This window comes from Lissotriton helveticus, chromosome 7 (genome assembly GCF_964261635.1).
Source record: "Lissotriton helveticus chromosome 7, aLisHel1.1, whole genome shotgun sequence".
Taxonomy (NCBI): Eukaryota; Metazoa; Chordata; class Amphibia; order Caudata; family Salamandridae; genus Lissotriton; species Lissotriton helveticus.
The window spans coordinates 440,125,991-440,148,259 of NC_136068.1; the positions used below are offsets into that span (position 1 = coordinate 440,125,991).

General features: G+C 42.7%; 1 protein-coding gene across 1 annotated transcript in view; it reads left to right on the forward strand.

Annotated features, from left to right (window-relative positions):
• LOC144768573 (bolA-like protein 2) overlaps positions 1-17,113 on the forward strand; it is a 31,100-nt gene extending 13,987 nt beyond the window's left edge. The window contains exons 2-3 of the mRNA XM_078652350.1: positions 15,742-15,839; positions 16,440-17,113. Coding sequence (XP_078508476.1) covers positions 15,742-15,839; positions 16,440-16,539 — 198 coding nt within the window. The 3' untranslated portion in view covers positions 16,540-17,113. The remainder of the gene's footprint in view (positions 1-15,741; positions 15,840-16,439) is intronic.
• The last annotated feature ends 5,156 nt before the right edge of the window (positions 17,114-22,269 follow it).

Here is a 22,269-nt window from a genome sequence, read left to right on the forward strand (position 1 = left end):
CACCCAGGGGTCCAGCAACATGTCTGCTGTGTTGCAGCCTAGGCAGCCTCTCCGTCCAGACGTGGATTGCAGGTTTAGGTTTTAAGGGGCATCTCTAAGATACCCCCTGGTGTATTTTACATTAAATCTTGCACTGGCATCAGTGCGGGTTTAATGTGCTGAGAAGTTTGATACCAAACTTCTCAGTCTTCAGTGCAGCCATTATGGTGCTGTGGAGTTCGTAATGGCAACCTCCCAGCACCATATACTCTTAATGGCAGCACTGCACTTACAGTGCCCAGGAATGGTCCTGGGTACTGTAGGGGCACTGGGCTCATGCACCTGTGCCCACATCACTGGCATAGGCCACCCAGCTAGAGCTGTGACTTAGGTATGTATGGGCAGTGGGTTTGTGGGCAAGGCACACAGAGATGTGGGCCATGTCGACTCTCTGTTTAGTTCTGCACCTAGACACTCAGCCTGCAAAGGCAGTGTGTGGGTGTCAGGGTACAGGGCCCCTAAGGGTGGCACAATAAGTGCTGCAGCCCTTAGGGACCTTCTCTGGTCACCATGCCCTGGGTACCTAGGGTACCATTTACTAGGGGCCGATAGGTGGCCAGAGATGCCAATTGGGTTTTAGTTTCAATACAGTTTTAGGGAAGTAACACAGGCCCTGGGTACCTCGTTGGCAGGAGCCCAGGGCACACTCAGTCAAAGCACATCAGCAGTTCAGACAAAAGTGGGGGCATACCAATGCAAGAAAATGGCACTTTCTCACAGGTGGGTGAAGGAAACATAACCGGGAGAGGAGGAAAAAGCGTGGAAAGGATGTCATTCCCACACCTCTGCTGCGTGTGGCTACCTTTACGCTGTGGATTCTCTCAGAAGGGTCTCTGAGAATCCAGGGCATAAATACTTTACCCCTCCCCAACAAGGGGAGAGGGAGTGCTTTGGTAAAGGGCACACACCATGGGGGTAACTTTAGGGATAATGGTGTATTGCTTGGTAAAACAGTTTTAGAGTCCGCCCATGGGGCATAGTCAGAGGTCAATCAGAAGATTCCATCCTCGTGGGGGAAGGTTATTTGATTGTGTGCTCTAAGTTGATTCCACCTCCAACACCAGATTACATAGAGGACTTTGTGTCAAGGTTTAAACACAAGGGTGGTGGCCATCTTGCGGACCTAATTTCTCCTGCGTCTGGGCTTCAGAGGGAAATGTTATGCACTGCAAGCAATAACTCTCAGTTACAGGTCACAATTTCCTACTTTGACTTCTTGTGCCTTTGGACGTTGTTCTCTAGCAGCTTACATTTAACCAGTTATTGCACCAAATGACCAAACACCAAAATCATCTAGAAATATTCTCCAGTCTGTGCTTGTTAAACATATTCAAGTGTGTTGTGTTTATAGGGTTTATCACTAATCCCTGTAGTTAGCTGAAAATCCTTCCCACAACACTTCCAAATCCACTACAAAGGTATGGTTTCTCCCCTGTTTGTGTTTGTGTAATGCACTTGAATGGCTTTTTCCCTAAGTGGGTTCGCTGATGATTTCTTAGGGAAACATCCTTTGCAACGCAACTTTTACCACGCAGTGCTTTTACATCGCAACTTTTACAACGCAAACCATTACAACGCATTGCGCTGGGGGGCGCTCTAGGATAGGGAATAGATTTAATTTACTATCCAACACCTTCCCTAGTGTCCACGGGGACTGGAGTTGGAATAGTAAATTAAACTATTCACTATCCAGCACCCCAGAGCGCTATGCGTTGTAATGGTATGCGTTGTAAAAACCGAGATGTAAAAGCATGCGTGGTAAAAGCATGCGTTGTAATGTCATACATCCGATTTCTTAATGTTGAAGGTACACTAAAACTACTTTCACATTCACTGCAATGGTAGGGTTTTCACCTGTGTGTGTATGCTGATGTCTTTGTATGTTTGATAATTGACTAAAGCACTTAACACACTCACTGCACTTTAAAGTTTTTTCCCCTGTGTGTGTTCGCTGAGGATTCCTTAATTTTGAAGAACGACTTAAACTATTTCCACATTCATTGCAATCAGATGGTTTTTCCCCTGCATGTGTTTGCTGATGTCTCTGCAGAATTGATAACACTAAAGCTCTTCATACATTCACTGCACTGGAATGACTTTTCCCCTGTGTTGGTTCGCTGATGACTTCTGAGATTTGAGAAATCACTAAAACTACTTCCACATTCATTGCAACCAATCTGTTGACGAGCTTGCACAGCACTACGTTAAGAATTCTTACCACATTCATAAAATTACAGGTGCTCTGCTTGCGAGAGAGGCCATAAGGCGGGGAGACACAGGCTTACTGCCAGGACAGACCTCTTCAGCACAGAAAAAGGCAGAGCCATGCTACACGATGGCGCTGGGACTGAGGAAGTAGAGAACGGCAGAAATGTTATGTGACACGGCATAGCCTGATGGAGTGGGAGGGGAGGAGTGCAGTCATGTGATACTGGAATGCAGCCTGTCGTGCAGCTGACACTGCGCGCCACTAATTACTGCGCTCACTCCCGAGACACATCGGCTATGGGAGGGGACATTTAGAGATAAGGCGGGACATACAGGAGCCTTTGGCTATTTGCGTGCTTTCTTTTGTGAAAGCCTTACGCAATGGCCAATCAAATGCGTGGCCGTAAAAAAATAAACATGAGGAAAAGCTCTGGAAGTTGGCAGTCCTTGCAATAAGCCCCGCAGAGCAGCGCATGCGCGCTGGCTCAGGCAAGACGTAAAAAGCACACGAGGAAGGAAGCAACAAGGAGCGGTGGAAAGCTTCACAAGAAGAACAGCACATGAGCTAAGCAAGAAACACATGGGAAAGAGCAACACAGACCATGGGAGAGAGAGCAACATGAAGTGTAGATGAGTGGAGCACAGATATAAGGGAGAGCAACACAGAGCACGAGCGAGAGAGAAGCACACAAGAAAGACAACTGTAAAACACATGCTCTCTCGAGCAAAAACACAAGATTGTTCCCTAAAAGTGAGCAGTGGAAGGACACAGGTAAAGAGGAAGTACTTCAGTGGAGGGGAAAAGACCAGATGGACAAGGCAAGCCATTCAATAAGAAGTAAGCACTTGAGAGTGACAGTAAAGCCACACCATGGTAAAAAATTCAAAGTATGGCTTTAAGATCTTTTTACGTTATTGGTAAGATAATATTAGGTCTTTGCAGCCAGATAGCTTGTGCTATTTGGTAATCTTGACCTAAAAATGAAATGCTGGATCAATATGTGAGTTGCTGTCCCGGATAAAAATATGTTACCCTAATGTTTAATCCACAGGTGTTGCAAAGTTGCCATGGGCCTAATGCAAACAATGAAAATGCCCCCAGTCTTGTACCCGGGCAGTAAAGGACAGCTCTGATGGGAGTACAGTCTGCAACTCAAATGTCTGGAATCTGGTATCACTGCACCTGTTGCACTAATGATAGCTACGTCCCTAGTTGGTTCAACCTTCTGTATGGAGACTGAAAACAAGTGAGGGGCATAACACAGTGAGGGAGAAGACCTGTGGATGTTATGGTATTTCCTGAAATGTTTAATAGAGGGTTGACTTACAGATAGGAAGAGAGGAGGCAGGAGTGTTAATTGAGGTGGTTGCTGGAGAGTAAAGGATCAAACAAAAGGGAAAAGGAGCTAGAAGTCAGAAGGGTAATAGAACAAGCATTGGTATAGCCAATAGGTCTCGCTTTTGGGATCTTATAAGTATTTAGTTATGCAGCACAATATCCTTGGTGCAACAACATCAACTGTTGCATGGCTAAACACTTATAAGGTACAAGGTTTAGCCATGCAACAGCTGATGTTGTTGCACCAAGGATATTGTGCTGCAAAACTAAATACTTATAAGGTCCCAAAAGCGAGACCTATTGGCTATGCCAATGCTTGTTTAATATATAGCTTAGGTCTCTCTCTAGTATAGTAAAATGCAGGCCAGTGTAGTCGTTCCGTAGGGGGCCGCATGTGAAGGTTAGGGTGCCTCATGTTAAGGTTGGGAGGGCCGCATGTGGCACCCAGGCCATACTTTGAGTCACTGCTGTAGACGAATTAGAGAATAAACAATAGCTCAAGATAGTTTACAAAAGAAAGGCAAGCAGGAGTGCACCCAGGCGCCTGAGAGTGTGGTGGTGACATGTTGACACTACATGAGATGCACTTTGGTCTATGACTAACATCTTCATTGGTTATCTGGTTTGATTATGAATCAATGTATCAGTTGTGTACATATCTTTCCAAGGTGGATGAAACATTCAATGCTCTCCATGCGTGCTACATTACCTTTCTAAGATTTGCCACATAAGGACCCTAGGCCAGCTTGTTCATCTAATATTTGGAGCACCACAAAAAGAGATTGAGAACGTTTAAGGATGCCGATGTAGGCTGTCAGAGGGTGCTTTGCTCTGAGACAATTGTATTACATCATTCTGGTCTGAAATAATTCCACTGACTCCCTGTGTATCAAAGAATCATATCTATAACTCTAAAGAAAAGCTGCCACATCTGGAAGTGAAACACACAGAATATAAATGAAAATTGGGCAGTTCTCTTTCTACCAAGGGAAAACTGCATCAGCCATATCTAGACTGTTCAAGCCTACCACATGAAAAGAAGAATTTGCAAAGCAAAAATGCCTGGCTTTAATATGGTAACAAATACACAATATTTGATATGCCTATTTACCTGTGCTTGCACATAAATACAAGACACATTTTACATATTTTCAGATAGTGATGGTTTTTAGTAGGATGATGAAAGGATATAGCAGCTGTTTCTAGTACACATAGCTGCAAAATTTCAACACACGGTACAATATTAATTTGCTTAGTGCATTCGCAGCATTTATATGGTCCTGAAGAGCTTTTACGAGCCTGGATGTGTATAACTGTTCTGGGATTCAATAACCTGTGACATCTTGTTATGATATGTTAAGTGTACTTGTAAAATGCCCATCTATCCAGGGAGGGTATCCTGGTGTCAATGATTTGGGGTTTGCTGACTTGGCTGCGTCCTACATGAAGAGCCACGTTTACCTTTTTTTCAGGATATCTTGCAAAGCCGATGGGGTCAACGTGATGAAGCATAGTGAGGTTTTGTACATGTGTAGTAAGTACTATTTGGGCATGGCGGGGTACGTTTTTCGCTCGTGGCAAATGGGTTATAATTGGAGAAGTCAATGGAGAAGGTACAGGAACAGATGAAAGAGTTGTGAATATTTGGTGGGACAGAAAAAACACCTCAGGGAGATTTGTTTTGGTGGCAGAGTGAAGGCGCAGAAAAGAGATGGATATATAGCAAAGAGGGCGTCAGGAAGCGGGAGAATAGAGCGGAAGGGAAAAAGAGAAGACGGATGGAGATTGGAGAGGGGGAAATCAGAGGGAGGAGAGAAATAAGGATAGAAAAGTGGAAACATGGTAAGAGGGTTGGGGCGAAATTAGAAAGAGGGAAGGTGGGAGATTGGAGAAAGATACAAAGAAAGGAAAAGTGTTATAAAGTCGGGGAGATGGAAGAGAGCAAAATGAGAGAATGTAAATGAAAGCAGAGAGAACAAGCATTGGCCGCGTGGCCGTAAAAGTAACGGCGCGCGGCCGTGAAAGCAAAAGTCATCGCGATCACAGTGAAAGCGAAAGTCATCGTGATTACGCGCTCTGAGATCAGATCAGATCAGTCTGCTCTAAAGAAACACCATTCATGTGGACCTTGCCCCTCATAGCCTTTTGTGAGTGGAGGATCATAAACTTAGTCTTATCCACATTGACCACCAGCTCGTGGTCATGGCAAAACTCCTCGAAACGGGACAGAGCCACCTGTAGACCTGCTTGTGTCTTAGATAGAATCAAGGTGTCATCCGCGAACATGAGTAGGGGGGTTTTCAGGCCCCCCAAGATTGGAGCATCAGTAGGACATGTGGAATAATACCGTATAACCCTGTCCATGAATAAGGTAAACAGGGTAGGGGCAAGGACACATCCCTGGCGCACACCCTTTAACACTGGGAATCTGTTAGTAACATCTCCGTGTGTACCCCATCGGATCAGGGCATAGTTATGATCATGCACTTTGACTATCATTGCTAACAACTCTGTTGGCATTCCCACTTCCAAAAGGGCACTCCACATTTTGTTACGAGGGACAAGTTCGAAGGCAGACTTCAGATCAATGAAGGCCGCATATAGAGTACCCCACCTAGGATAACAACCCACCAGTATATCATCACAAACCTAAGCACTTGGTCTATTGTGCTTGTGTGAGGGCAGAACCCTGCTTGTATGGGTGATAATATATTGAATATCTCTATCCACTGCTGGACTCGGCTCAGTACTAACCTAGCAACTATTTTCTGAATGGAGTCTAGAAGGCTAATGGGCCTATAGTTGCCGGGTTATGCACAGTCCCTCTTTTTATACAGCGGAATGATGACAGCATCAGACCAGGTATCAGGAATACTCCCACCACTGGCAATGGCATTCACACGGTAGGTAATGTAAATCACCCAGTTATCCTTGTCATGGGCGAATAGGTCCGCGGGAACACAGTCAAAGCTCGGTGCCCTACCTCTTGGGACCAGAGAGAGGACTGTTGCATCCTCTGTTTTGTTAAATAATAGAGTAGGTATCCGTGAGGCGATTTTGAAATCTTCCAGGTTATTCGTTGACATAGAAAATTCAGCATTATAAAACTGAGCCCACTGATCCGGTGGGACATGATTTGTAGGTGTATTAGGTGTCCCTCCAGTCTCCTGCTTCACCAACTGCCAAAATAGAACCATGTTTTTCTCGTTGCTTGCCAGGAGCAAATCTTTCCAGCGGTTGTCATCCCACTCTTTTTTTGCTTTTAGTTGGGTTGCTTTATAGTTGGCCCTGGCTTGTTTGACTTTTCCCATATCTTTCGATTTGATTGCCCTTGTCAATTGCCTATACGCCTCTCTGCAGGTTTTATTGTACCAGGCAGCCATCGGTACCCCTAACTTTGCCTTCTATTTACTAGTCTTAAGAAAGAAGGTTTTGTGGTTTAAAAACAGATCTTTATGAACCTGGGGAATGATTTGATTAATATCTCCCTGGGAGGAGCAGCTTTGGAGACAGGTTATTGAATGGGCAACCAAAGCCTTAATTGCGCCCAAATCCCTGTCGTTCTCAATAATCCAGGGCCATCTTACTCTCCACAAGTCATTTGAAAGCGAGACTTAAGGTCGTGTACCTTCCTCTGCCTTGATAGGGATGATTAATGTGTCTGGGACCTTAATTGTCAGGATCAAGGGATCATGGTCGCTTTCAGTACTTTTCTGAATCAGCATGTCGAGGGGAATGCCATGATTCAATGTTAAGCATGATGAAATCAATGCGACTGCTCCTCACCCCATTATTAAATGTATGGGCACCGTTCCTATCTGATTGGGACCTCCCGTTCACTGCTCGCACACCCCTTTCCAAGCATAGCCCCTTAAGTTGCAAGGCAGCTTCTGACCATTTTTTGATAGGACACAGGTCTAGGGGCGGAATTTGCCACTGCGAATCCTTGTCGGAGCTTAGATTACTGTCCTCTAGGTCAAGCAGTTCAAAGGTGCAATTGAGATCCCCAGGATTATCAGATTACACCCACCCCTTTGGCTATCTGAAAAGCTGTCATGGAGGGAGACGGTCTCAAACACCTCCCACCCGGTTGCCCTCTATCATAGATACTAATTATCAATGTGTCTCGGCCTTGGTCCGACCATAGCCGTAATACCATTATATCTGAGCTATCAATAGGCACCATCTCGTACCTGCACTCCCGTTGCTGTCTCACCCAACAAGTGAGGCAACCTATGGGTCTACCTTTCCGACCCCGTTGGGCAGGTTTGGAGAAATAAAAAAAAAACTAGGTGATAGACCGGATCGATAAACCAGGTTTCCTGAAATGTCAATAGATCAAACTCCTCTATATCCACAAACAGAGCAACACACTCACACCAAATGTACACCACGCACAACCCTATGCAAATATTAATGTACCAGCATGCACTACAAATCCAACCAAACCACATCTATACACTCTTCTATCCCAACTACCACACATATCCACCAATACCTACAAACAGTACATAAACTCTATCCTATACCTCTAACCAATCCACTCATCACTAACACAACGCCAATCCACACCATACATAACTACATCCCATCCAGACACACGCTCCCTGCTATAATCACACCTAACAGACCACCTTTTATCACTAACAAACACATAATCATCCTTCCATCATTGGTCTAACAAACACCCTCCTCTCCCTTCTACCATAATAACACTAATGCACAACACACACCGCAGCCCACACTTTTTAACTCTTGCAACAAACCAGTCTAAGACAAACACTCTTACCTCTATTTCATTCCCTCCTACACACAACATACACTCTATGCATAAACACATCACCACCCCCTCTACTGTACAACCTCCTCTCACAAACAATACTATTCAACCAAATCCATTGCATGAAACCTATACATCAGCACCCCTTTTTACTACTCCTCAAAAACAAAACATATCACACACACCAGCACAAAAGGATCTTCAAAGCTCAAAACCTCAAAATACTTACCTTCACAAAATACAAACATACACTTAGAACCTTACTACATGACCCACATGCTGCACCACCACCCCTGACTCATAAACCTTCCGCCCTAAACACACACAAACAATATAAGCAACGTGCCACACCTCACAACTTCGCTTCCCCATGTCTACTGCACAACAATGTTACACCACGAAAACAACACAGCACTCCAAGTCACTTTTAAACACCATCTCCACCACATACACACGCAGACCCGTCAAAATGCCTTCTTAGCATGCTGGATGAGGAACATGATACAGAACAGCTACCCGATTGCTATCCTAATACAGCTAATGCCAGCACTAAAAACACACCTTCTACAAACCCACACAATACTGATCAGTCTTCTACAAAACAAAGTCTCACTATCACCATAGGCCACTCTCTAAACTGTCTACTAATAAATGCTCGATCCCTCTCTAAAAACATCACATCTATGACCTTCTCACTGATGCAAAATCAGACGTTCTATTCATAACTGAATCATGGTTGGGAGAGGATATGGCTCCAGTCCTGCATGAAGACATTATTCTAGGCTATCAAACGATCACCCAAAATCGTATAGCCAAACAAGGAGGTGGTCTAGCTGTTGTGTTCAGGCAAACATTACATACCACTGAAGTTGACAACATCTCCATAAAGAATTGTGAGGCTCTTCTAACAAGATGCAATCCTACACCGTCTTCCTCCTGTAACTTCCTGCTCCTTTACAGACCTCCACCTAGCAAGGCGACTTTCCCAGACGCACTTCCTGACACAGTTTCAAACCTGATAACAATACACTCCGACCTATGCGTTCTGGGTGACCTCAACATTTGGTTTGACAAACCCAATATGACCCATCCAAAAACAATAATCACTGGCCTAGACGCAATGAATCTGCATCAGATCGTCCACAAACCCACACACACTGCTGGACATATCCTAGATGTCATTTTTGCTAATACTGAACTAGTTACCTTTCAAACTATGACTCCAGTCACATGGTCAGACCACCACTTGCTTGCTTTCCAACATAAAACAACACTAAGCGAGTCACCTAAAACTACCTTACATCCATCCACCTATCGGCCGTGGAACTAACTCAATTTGGCACCCTTAAAAACACAACTAACATCAAGTACATATCTGGAAACAATAAATTCTGTAAAAATCGATGAGTGGCTACAGGAAGCTTTTGACATCCTGATACCTCTCAAAACGGCACAACAGAACAAAAGAAAAAAAGCACCTCCGAGAAAATAGACATAAAACAACAAATTAGAAAGCTGCAAAGTACCTGGCTCAAAACAAAGGCCAAACAAGAGAAATTTTACCTACAGAAAATTAAGATTATACAAGTCGGCTATCAAAAAGGCTAAGAAAAGGTACTATTCAGACAGAATTCTAAATGCTAAATGTGCTAACTGTGCAAATAAAGAATTCTATAAAATACTCCATGAATTTCGCAAGCCAAATTCCCTAGAAGGAACTCATTCTATCACTCAAGACTTCACCGACAAACTGGCAAATCATTACACGCACAAAGCAGACACGTTGGACTCGTACGTAAAACCGAAACAAAGCACCAGCACTAACCCTTGTACAAAACAATAATCCAAGAATACTCCAACCAAGCCTCTTATTTCCTTACAACACATCTCACACAATGAATTTATGGACCTGGTCAAAGCATGCAGGGCTGCTGGCAGCCCTTCTGACCCCTGTCCACCACAAACTTTCAAGACAATTCTTTTAACAACCTCTGCTGCCACTCCGTTAAGAAGAATCATCAACGATTCCTTAACTACCTTTACTGAAGAAAACAAACTTTGACCCGCTGAACCCTGACAACTACAGACCCATTACAAATTGACCTTTTCTGGGCAAACTGATAGAAAAAGCAGCGTTCGCCCAGAAGTCACAAATCATTGAAGAGAATGACATACTCTCTGACTTCCAAACAGGATACGGGAATCTGGGAAGAGGCCCAGAATCTGCCCTCCTTGCCATCTGGGATGACCTGAAGAATACAGTTGACCGCAACTGGGTGGCTACTCTAGTCCTCTTGGACTTCTCAGCTGCCTTTGACACGGTTGACCATGACACTCTGAAACAAAGTCTCTATGAAGCCGGCATAGAGGGAACTGCTCTAGACTCGATTGCGTCCTACCTTCAAAACAGAACTAACGTCATTTATACCCCAACTTTCTCGTCCAAACCATACTCCACAAAAGCAGGGGTCCCTCAAGGCTCTATCATCTCGCCCATGCTTTTCAACATCTACATGAAGTCATTACCAGTACTGATCAATCAATCTCACCTCACGTGCTATAACTATGCAGATGACACACAAATACTCCTTGAACTGGAATACCCCAAAGACATTGGAAAATCACTAATTTTCAGCTGTCTCAGAGCCATGGATCAGTGAATGACTTGGAGCCATCTCAAATTGAATGCTTCAAAAACGGAAATACTCACTTGTGGCGATTGGAAACATTACAACCGCTTGCCGCATAGCCTAATGAACTGGGATCACCGCCTAAAGTATCGAAGGAAGTAAGAAACCTCGGAAGGACCATGGATTCCAAGCTGTCGATGAATGCCCAAGTGGACAAACTAGCAAGATCAAGCGTTGTCACTATAAAAACGCTGCAACAAATTTTCCCTCATTTGGGATTTCCACACAAGGTCCAAGCTACCATCTCCCTTGTTCTGTCCAAACTCGATTACGCCAATAGCCTCTACCACGGATCACCTTTAACGACCATGAAAAGACTACAACGGATTCAGAACTCTGCTGCCAGACTACTCTTGCATATCAAACCGTGAGATCACATCTCCCGTGCCTTGAAAGCCCTGCATTGGTTACCGTTTGCCAGAAGATCCACGTTCAAGCTGCTTTGTATCACCCACAAAGCAATACATGGAATGGGACCGCTCTTCATCAGGAATAAAATCACCAAACACAATCAACAAAGGAACCTCTGCTCTAAAGGGGCATCTCGCAAAATACAAGAAAAAAAACATGGGTGGCACATCCTTATCTGTTCAAGCAGCCAAACTATGGAACTCTTTACCCCCAACATAAGATCCACCGACAACCACCTTATCTTCAGAAAACTACTCCAGAATTGGCTCTTCCCCCTACAAGCACCATACGTAAACAGAAATTTACAGCATATCCCTTTGTATATACGCATTTGTTTTCACTATAGATATGTACCTATATTTGTGTATTGCTTTGTATAAACATCTATATAAATAAAAATGTAAATGTTTGTTCAAAATCGAAAACCTCTGAAAGTTCTTCACCGATTGCTTTGAAATTTTGACACCGCGTTGGATTTGAATACACACGTGTTTTTATATACACAACGTTGGATTCGAATACGCGCGTGTCGAATACGCGTGTGTTTTTGATTGAGCCACAGCAACGTGTGGCCGGGTAGCTAGTGTAGAATAAATGTTGTTGAGAGAAAAAAAAAATCATCTTTGGTCTACATGTACTTACTTCCATTGTGCACCTATGTACCTTGTATGTACTTGGATCTGTGTGTCTGTTACTTTTCTCATGAAAAACCATATCCAATGCACTACCCTATTTCTCATCCTGTGCCTCTATCAATATCGTCAATCTACATATACGTACCTCCTTTATACATCTACATACTTTCAATGTACTTATGGATCTATATATTTATCACCATCTTCTAATTTAGCATTTCCAATGCACTACCCTATTTCTCAGCCTATACATCTACCAATATATCCTCTACATCCACTCTTTTTTATCCAAAACCCCATACCACTACTATGATCCCCAAAATAACCCTTACTAGACTCTCTCCTACTCTACCCCGCCTTGCATCATCTGACACCTCTTTTACTATACCGATCTCCTAAAACAAACCTTTCTAAACTCTTCCCTCTGACTCCTCCCCTCCAAAACTCATTTTTACTCATCCAAAAGCCTCCTCCTACTACTATGACCTAAAACAAAAATCCTTCACTCTTTTATCCCGCCACTATCCTTTTCAATCAAAATAACAGACTAACATGTTCACTTCTCAAATTCCATATTCCACAATACTAATTCACCACTAATCCTTTATGGGCTCCAGAGTAGTGTGCTACTCGCCAATAAAGCGTTTCAACACCCCATCAGGGTTACAAGCGCTATATAAATGCAAAGCTTTTTCGCTTTTCTACCCCTCCCCAACCCTTCTCAATCCAAATAACTGACTAACATATCCACCACTAAAATTACTTTCATGTTTCACCATACTAATTCAACACTAATCCTTATGGTTCCAGAGTAGCGTGCTACTTGCGCTTCAAAACCCCATCAGAGGTAGCAAGCGCTATATAAATACAAACCTCTTTCCCTCTTCTATCCCGCCACCTACCCTTCTCTACCCAGATAACTGAATAACCTATCCACTACTCAAATTACTTCATATTTCCTTATACTAATTTTCAACACTAATCCTTTATGGGTTCCGGAGTAGCGTGCTACTCGCCAGAAAAGCACTTCAACACCCATCAGGGGTAACAAGTGCTATATGAATGCAAACCTTTCTTTCCCTTTTATCCCTCCGCTATCCTTCTAACTCCAAATAACTGACTAATATCTACCACTGAAATTACTTTCATATTTCACCATACTAATTCACCACTAATCATTTATGGGCTTCCGGAGTAGCGTGCTTCAACACCCCATCAGGGGTAACACGCGCTATATAAATACAAACCTTTTTTCCTCCTCAATCCTTCTGCTATCATTCCGAATCCAAATAACTTACTAACCTATCCACTGCTTAAAATATACTTGCATGTTTCACTATACTAATTCAACACTAATCCTCTATGGGTCCCGGAGTAGCGTGCTACTCGCTGAAAAAGCGCTTTGACGCCTCGTCTGGGGTAGTAGGCACTATATAAATGCAATTACAATACCATACAATACATAACAGCTAACCATGTAATATGGTCTCAAATTGCCATTGAGGTGTCCTGGTGACCTCATTGCACATGAGTCTGAAGGCGAAGTGGATGTTAAGTGTCACTAAAACACTGAGACTGTAATATAGGATCATAGTACACCCCTTTTATTCAAACCTAGATGTTTGCTATTAATACAGTAAGTGAAATACCACATTTAACAGTTTGGTTGTCTTTAGAAAAAAAATGAGATAAATAATTATGTAGGTTAAAATGTTTTTTGTTGTTGAAAAAAACACTACCCTTTGTGTAATGAAAACACATTTTATCCAAAGAACTTTGAAGCTGTCCTCTGCAATGTGTAGGTAGTAATTCCCACTGCTTTAATTAGAAGTTTCAGATATTGTTTACCTTTAGTGAATAGAATGTTGATTAACCATTGAACAACAGTTAAGCTGTGCAGTGTGGTTTGCAGCTGTCTTTATGATGAGTAAACCCTCAATCCACAGGGACCTTGGAAATATTTTCTTTATTTCACAGGGAGCCTTGAAGGAAAGGTTTTTATATTCCCGCATTTTATTTATTTGAAGAGTTTTATAGAGCGCTGGCTAGTCCCGGAGGTATCAGAGAGTTTACATAAGGAAGTGGTTACAACAGAATAGTGTTACATAGTTACATAATTTTCTAGAGCAAAAACATAGCATGGAGAAAGACATTATTACAAAAATACATCCGTTACTCGAGCTTAAGAGTAACATAGAAAACAAGTCCAAGGAGCGAAGATGGTAGAGGGGGAAAAGTAAAGGGTTAAGAGTATATAACAAGTCAGGACGACCGGCCATGGAGAAGAGAACTTCCGTGTATACTAAAACTCAGAAGACAAGTTGAACAAAAATCGGAGAGGGTCCAGGGATCCACAAACAACCGGCGCCGGACTTCATTACTGGGTCAGGTAGAGAGTTGGAAATGGAAGGGGTGTCTCACCAAGCCAAACACGAAGAGCGGGGTGAAGAGGGGCAGTGATCATTCCAGAGGCAGAGGGATCTCCTGACCAAAACACATAGGTGAAAGACTTTGTTATTTACAATACCAATTGCTCTAACTCTCAAAAATGCGAGAATTATTGCATTGCCAAATGCTTGTTGCTGATGCTATGTGGCATGAACAAAAGCCATTGACAAAGCCAATAAGTCTTAAAGACTAGACCTATTTGCTTTGCCACTGCTTGTTACTTCTGGGTTTTGACAGTTGACCGGTTAGCTTACAATGTAAATAGAGTGGGCTTCGGGTTTGCCACTTTCACCAAATTGCTTTCTTCAAGCACCCTGTTCTCTGGAGTGGATTGAGACTTTCTCAATCACCTTCTGTCTGAGGCTTTTGGTGTACCATCCGATTCCGCTCTAGTGCGTACATTGACCTTAACGAGACCCTACATTGCAACTATTGAGGCTTTTATATATTCTGCCTCTCCCGTTTTGTATGTCTGGCTTTAATGTGCTTAGCTCCATTAGTTAGCACATGAAATGCTGACCTGTTGGGTTTGTCAGTGTTTGCTGCCAATCTTACTGACCGCGAGAAACTGAACCAAAGAGGTTATAAATGAGTTAAAAAAAATCATTCGATCAGTACTGAAATCCACTTAAAAATATTCATTTGGTTCTGTCTAGCTAGCCTGGCAGTTCAGAACTGGGCTGTTCTCATGGGGAGCAGGGTCAAGACTGATTTGCATATGACTGGGTTTAAACTGGAATGGCGGGGGCCAAAACAACAATGGATTTAGGCCCAGATCTCTCTACTAGGGTGAATGTTTGTTCAGAAGTTTGTCCATCAATTTTTCGAATGTTCAGGTTTCCAGCCTTAGACACACCATTTATCAACAACATATGTAAAGGAAATATAAAGAGGCTGATGGGTCTTACCATGGGGCCCTTATGCAAGGCGTTATTGTGTCAAGGACGGCGTAAAGAGAGGAGGGAATGCGGTGCGGAGAACATTGCATACAGACATAGGTAAAGGGCTGATGTTTAGAGGTAGGGAGGAGAGGATGGTAGGAAGGATAGTAGGAAGGATAGGGATGTAATGTGAATCACCTGCATCTGTGTGGATTTGGGCGGAATGATCCAGGAGTAGCCAAGTATACAGACCATTGAGGGGTTGATTGGTGGAGTTTGAAGGTTAACCTTGCCTGTCTTCCATTTACAGGAGGTCGAAGACACATCTGCAAACCGTTGTGCTACCAGCTTCAAAGTCTTTGTGGTGTCGTCCCAGTTTGAGGGCAAGCCCCTGCTGCAGAGGCACAGGTAGGATGCTAGGCGTTTTGTTATGGAGTAAGCACATTTTAGGCTGGACAATAACCTTGTAGTCAAACAAGTATGCTTTGTATTTGGAGGTTGTTGTGGTGGAGTATTGGCGATTGGTGTCCTACAGTTCATTGCTATAGAGGTATAGGATATGCACTGAATGTACTGTGCTACTGGAATGATAGTGAAGAGACACAGTGGCATAGGAGAGCCTGGCATTTGTATACGGATGAGGATCATTTTGCTGGAGATACTGGGCCGTTCCCCAATGAGTGAAAAAAAGTAAACCTTGTAGGGCCTCCCTCAAATCTCACCCCGTATGTGTTAGCAGTGCTTAACACTCCTGCATACTCTAGTAATTTTTGTGTAAAGTTGTCATTGGGTCGAAGTAAGAGTCACCTAATAGCTGCTGAGGTGTTCTCTCTTATGACCCAAAGGGTTTAGAGCTCCCTATCATACTTTGAACATTGTCAATGCCTCCAGTTTTAGCACTGATGCCTATTTGATTGTGGTAGCATGGATGCAATAATCTTTTAGCAGTAACCTATAGTAATATGTACCCATCATTGATAATTTATTTGCCTATCTAATTCCTCTTAGGTTGGTGAACAGTTGTCTGTCAGAAGAAATGAAGAACATCCACGCCTTTGAGCAGAAAACACTGACACCAGAGCAGTGGGAAAAAGAGAAGTTGAAATGAGGCTTTGTATATTCTTCTCGCTGTCTTCCTTCCCTTTTAACACCACAGTGGAAGCACACTGAGGTGTCTACATCTTCCAGTACCATGGCTGCCTTTCGCCCTCTCTGCTGTATGTCTGCAGCCTGCATTCCTGTCCATGCCTTAGTGAAAAGGAGGCTGGGCTGCAAGCATAACATCATTTACTGATGGTTTGGGGGTTAAAAGGGTGTCAAGCAATGGTTCCAACTCTTCTGCAGCATATTCTCCAGTATTCTTGCCAGACCACCTACAACAAGGGGATTGCAACTGGTGAAAATACACGACTATTGATCTGCTGTCAAAAAGATGGGAGCATGTATGGTTCTGCTTATAAGTTGGTTTGCTGGAGGAGGACACCAAGTTCTTCAAATAGAAACAAGTTGGAATCATTGTCTGATGGAATTTATTTGGATGGGTCATAACAAGTTGTCAGCAAGACTTATCTAATGTGAACATTGCTGTGCTTGAACGACTGCCTGCTTACAGAGGACATTAACAAATCATACATATTGTTTAATGTAACTTACAAGTGAAATAAATGACTTGGGAGACAGTAGGAGTTTGTGTATACAGATTCAATTTTGTGTCGCAGTTGTATAGTATACAATCCTAACATTTGCATAACTTTTCATACTTCTGGTGTGGCTCTGAAGTTCTACCTCAGTGGCTAAGTAACCAGCTACTTCACTTGCCCTGTATGGTTCTGAGAGTGAATATTCAAAATGTCGCCTATGTGGAATCCTTTGATGTCATGCTTGAGGCCCATTCAAATTGTGTAGTAACCGGTTTGAAGCTGGGCTTAGATGTTGCAACAAAGAAGAGTGTAAGTTAAATAGAGCTGCAATTCACCATCCATACCACCTCTAATTAGTTCCATGGTAGGATCAGGTAGGGTGTGCCAATGTCAAGGATTACTTTTGGATAGGTGGCCAGATAAAATACCTGGGAGCTTTCTGTGTTTGTAAAGGTTTATTGTTCTTTCTTTTGTGATACCATTAAGCCATGCTCAGAAAATCTCTAAAAGAGTTCTTTCTAAACCTGGAAGTGATTAGGAATGGGGCTAGTTTGGAATTGAATGGCCTTTTTGAGTGGTAGATGTTGACTTTGTATAAGATCAATCTAGTGCTGTGGCTAGCCTGATGGGTGATGCACGGTGCTTGACACTGGGAGCAGTACTGCTTTAAACTAGGATATCATCATGAAGATCCACTTAGATCAAGAAATTGTGAGTCTTAGGCCTTGATGATAATAATGGGGAGGGTGGCGGATTAGTATAATGGTGATGAACAAGGGCTGGCTGAAGAATTACATTCACAGTTCGCCTCATGGATCCCAGTATTAGTGAAAGGACCCTGTCCTCTCTTCGTCGAAACAGATTCTGGGGAAAATGAGCCTCTCAAAGTGAAGCCACCAAGGAATGTCCTGACTGGTGCCATGCTGTGAAATTCTTTTTTTTTTATAATGAGAAACCATTGTGGCATTGGGCTGGAGAACCACTTTAAGTGGAGCTTAGTGATTTGGAAAGGCCGGTCTGTAAAACATTTTGATAGTCATTCTTTGTGATAACTAGGGTGGCTATATTAAACTTTTGTTTATAGAGGAAGGAGTTGATCTTACAGAATAGTTTTATTTGGAACCTTGCTTTCTTGGACACCTCCTTGACATGAATATCAAAGTTGGCTAGTTTTTCACGTTTATAGCAGAATGTGGCCATGTCTATGGCTTTTAGTTCCTATGATGTGTTAGGAAACTCCTGACGGTTAGGGAAATTAGAAGGAATTATTTTTTGGGTGGGTTCAGCTTGAGCTTATTCATGATGCAGGATGGGATAATGTTCTTAAGGAACAATGTTAACGTCTTTAGACTGTTAGATTAGTAATCTTGAGTGACAGCTGTGTGCTGATAGAATACCAAGATCAAACATGGAACCTTGCGGAATCCCAGACACACATTGGAAGTGCTAGGAAGAAGGTTACCTATTTTAATGCACTGGGATCGATCTGATATATTGAACTAGTACCATTTGATCACAGTTTATCCAGTGCCCGTGAAATTTTGAGAAATGTATTATGGTTTACAGTATTGAAGGCCATTGATAAGGCAAGGAAGCAAGACCTACCTTCATCAAAAAAGCATAAGGTTTCATTGACCATTATGAGGAGAGCGACTTCTGCACTGTATCCAACTGGAACTAGATCCGAAGTGAGCTACAAGATGCTTTTTATCTGTTACTATGATTGGTTGGCAACATGCCTTTCAAGAATCTATCTAAGTAAAGGATTGTCTGTTTTGGGCTTATAGATTTTGTTGGGACGGAAACATCTTCTGCATAGAAATGGACGTGCACCCCTGTCCTTAGTGCACCAACTGTACTGATGTCTGGTTCCCTAATGCTGATGTTTGTTGTCAATGGCAAACCCGAATCATGCGTCTGCATCATGACCTAGGTCTGTCTCATGAATTGTGGTCTTGTTGGCTCTGGCGTGGCACCCAAAGCTCCACCCTCATAGTTGGTGGAAGGCTATTGCCTTCACCTGGGGTTATATTGTTTTTCAACAAAACAAGGGAACCCTTAAGGTATAGCATAGGGACCTTGGGCATTACATATTGCACCTGGGGTTAAGCAGCATGAGCATGGTGGTGCTTACATACCGTGTAATAGTCATTGGGAGCAAACGGGTCCCTTTTAACCTGTGTCTTTTGAGTTTGGCCTCTAGGCTCAGTCTGGCATGTTTTAAAGTTCTGCTACTGTGTGCTTAACACTGGTTTTGTGTGTAGTGCTGCATGGGCAGCGCATGTGTGGTGTATCTATGCTTGGTGTGTATGTGCCTGGGAAGGGTAAATTAGAGGGATAATGCAGCGCATACAGGGTGAATGTTTGTGGTGGGTGTATGTGTGCCTATGAGTGATACAGCGCACCAAGGATAAAGTGCTATACAGTATTGTGCAGTGTGTGTAGACTGTATACCAACAATGGTTGTATGTATGCCTGTGGATGGTACAATACATGGAGGAACCTGGGTTTTATTTTGGGGCACCCTGGCCTGCGTGATGAAACATGAGAAGAGGAGGTAGAGGAATCATCTGTCTGATTTGTGTTGTGATGTAAGGTGGTCGGGACAAATACTGGAGTGGAGTGAGCCAGCCTTCCACTCTACACTTCAAGGATAGATCTTTGAGTCAGTGAGAGGTCACAAGGAAGGAGTCCTTGGAAGGAAGGAGATGGGGCTGATAAGAGAATCGTAAAGAGTAAGGCTGGGGCTGGGGCTGACATCCAGATGGAACCTCTAGTCACTCCCATGGCCTGTGTTGTGGGGCTATCTGCTCAGAGGTCAGTTCTGCTGTGATAGACTGCTTTCAAGGGGAAGAAGAGAGGAGTGGGTAATTCAAAATAAGCAGACCCGCAACATAATCTTCAAAGGCCCAGACTCTAAATCACATTGGGTGAACATGACACCATGTACGTCTAATTTGCTGGTGTGGAAATGACACCCTGATTTACTAACCAAGGGATAAGACCATTTATCGCTAAGCAAACCCATGTATAGAAATAACTCTAAGCTTGAGTACGCTCACCTAGAAATGTATTGTTGATATAAAATCTTGAACAACGATGTAGTTGAACTGGTAAACTAGGTTTGGAACAGGCACAATTCCAGATACGCGAAAACACCTGTAAGCCGACGGGATCAAAAAAGAACAAATAAACCATATAAATATTCAGGAAAACATAAAACATATGTGATATCAAGAAATACATGCTGATTTGAGATACAATGCAAAAAAGTCTAACTCCTTTTTGGAATAGACCAGAAACCCAAAAGAGCCCAGTGGGGAACAAGGGGATCACCATCCCCTTCAGAGTTATATTGTAATTCAATAATAGATCTAACTGCAAAGAATTAATTAGATAACACCAAACGATATATAACCACTATGTCTCAAGGAAATCAACAGACACCCATTTCTGTCATTGCTGAGGCATGTATCCGAGTAAGTGTGAACAAAGTGACAGAGAGGCAAAACTTACTCCTTGTGTTTCCTATGTAGTTACGTAAGAAGGTCCAATTTCTAGATAATTATGACACGAAAAGCCGAAAACATGCAGGTCCACCGAGATGAGGGACACTCTGTAAAGGATGTATAAGTTTGTGACCGGAATCAACATAGTAGTTAATATAATATTCTATTGGAGTGATAATTTGACGAGGTACCCACAATCCTTAATGTTCAGTATCCCCGGGGGGCCAAGAGCAAAGGCACATTCACCAAATAATTTACTTGGTAAGACTATTTAATGTGTCTAATCTAAAAAGACCATAAATACGACCTGCCGCCTTAAGTGGACTCAATTTTGATAAGCAAAAAGAAAACACAGATAAACCATTATGCTCATTAGGAAGAGTGGTCACCCCGAAATCGCATATATAATTAATAAAATAAAAAAGACAAGGAAGGTCTAATGGAACCACATATAATGAATCAATATACAAAGTAGGTTCTACTCAGAACGGGGGAAAGTATCCGAATACACAGGTAAAAACAAGAAGTTATATAAACATGAAATGTCCACATGATCCTACCTTGCTTTTTTGATGGAAATAGGGATATTTCAATACAAGGTGTAACGCACAACGTGTAAGGAACGCCTCAATAATTAATGCGAGGTGTGTTCTTGGACTGTGTCAAGGTTCCAGACAACAGCCCCATGACCATGTTAATCTCCTGTATGAAAAGGTACATATAAAGAAAAAGCTTATATCAGGTGTTGTGTGATGGCGTCAACCCGTGTCACCCAGCAACCAAAGCCATAATTAAAGTCAATATTTGTAAGCCAACCTTAGTTTGACACGATCACTTAATAACCGTTACTGGAACTAATTGTGGTCATTATCATATTAAATCAAATGACTTTTAAAAAAAGCGGTTCCCCTATATGATTTAACGTAAGGATTGTTTCGCGAGAAAGACGGGCCCCTAGACTGATAAGAAAAATGTAACACCTGAAAATAGGGCCACATTTCTATAAATAACCCGCTATTTAGACTAAGTGTATCTAAACATGAGGACAATACATATCAAACTTACATAAATATTATGACCTAAAAACTTAGATGTGCTAAGTATTATTGATCCCCAAACCTGAGATCAATATCATATGTTTAATAAGTAGTTTGTTAGCATAAATAGGAGCTGCTCACAGCGTGTTAAAGGAAATCCACGGACTAGCCCTGGAGAGAAATAACACAGGCTAGACACGACTCAAGGTGAATGATGTTCGAAATATCCCAAAGCCCACAATGTTTCAAAGATACGTAATATAAGATCCTCGATTCGGCCACAAAAAGTAATGACATAACGATTTACAAGCGACTTACCCAAATAAGGAATGTAGAACTCCCGGTACGGTAACACGGGTTCGTAGCGTTATCCAAGAAACCGGAACCAAAAGCCCCGATATGTAAAGGCCATGGGTTTCCCGCGCGATGTTTAGGAATTGGAGACACGCCTGCAAGGAAGGATCAAACCTTAAAGAGGGACACAGTATACACACTCAGTTCCCTGATAGCGGAAAATACACGTAACCGGGATAGTAGATATAGACAAAGGACTCCAATTGTAGTCCAGACCATCTTTCAAGCAAACACCAGCGGCGGCCTCATTTATCAAACCAAAACGGGGTTACGTGTGGTAATGTTGTGTAATGAGTAA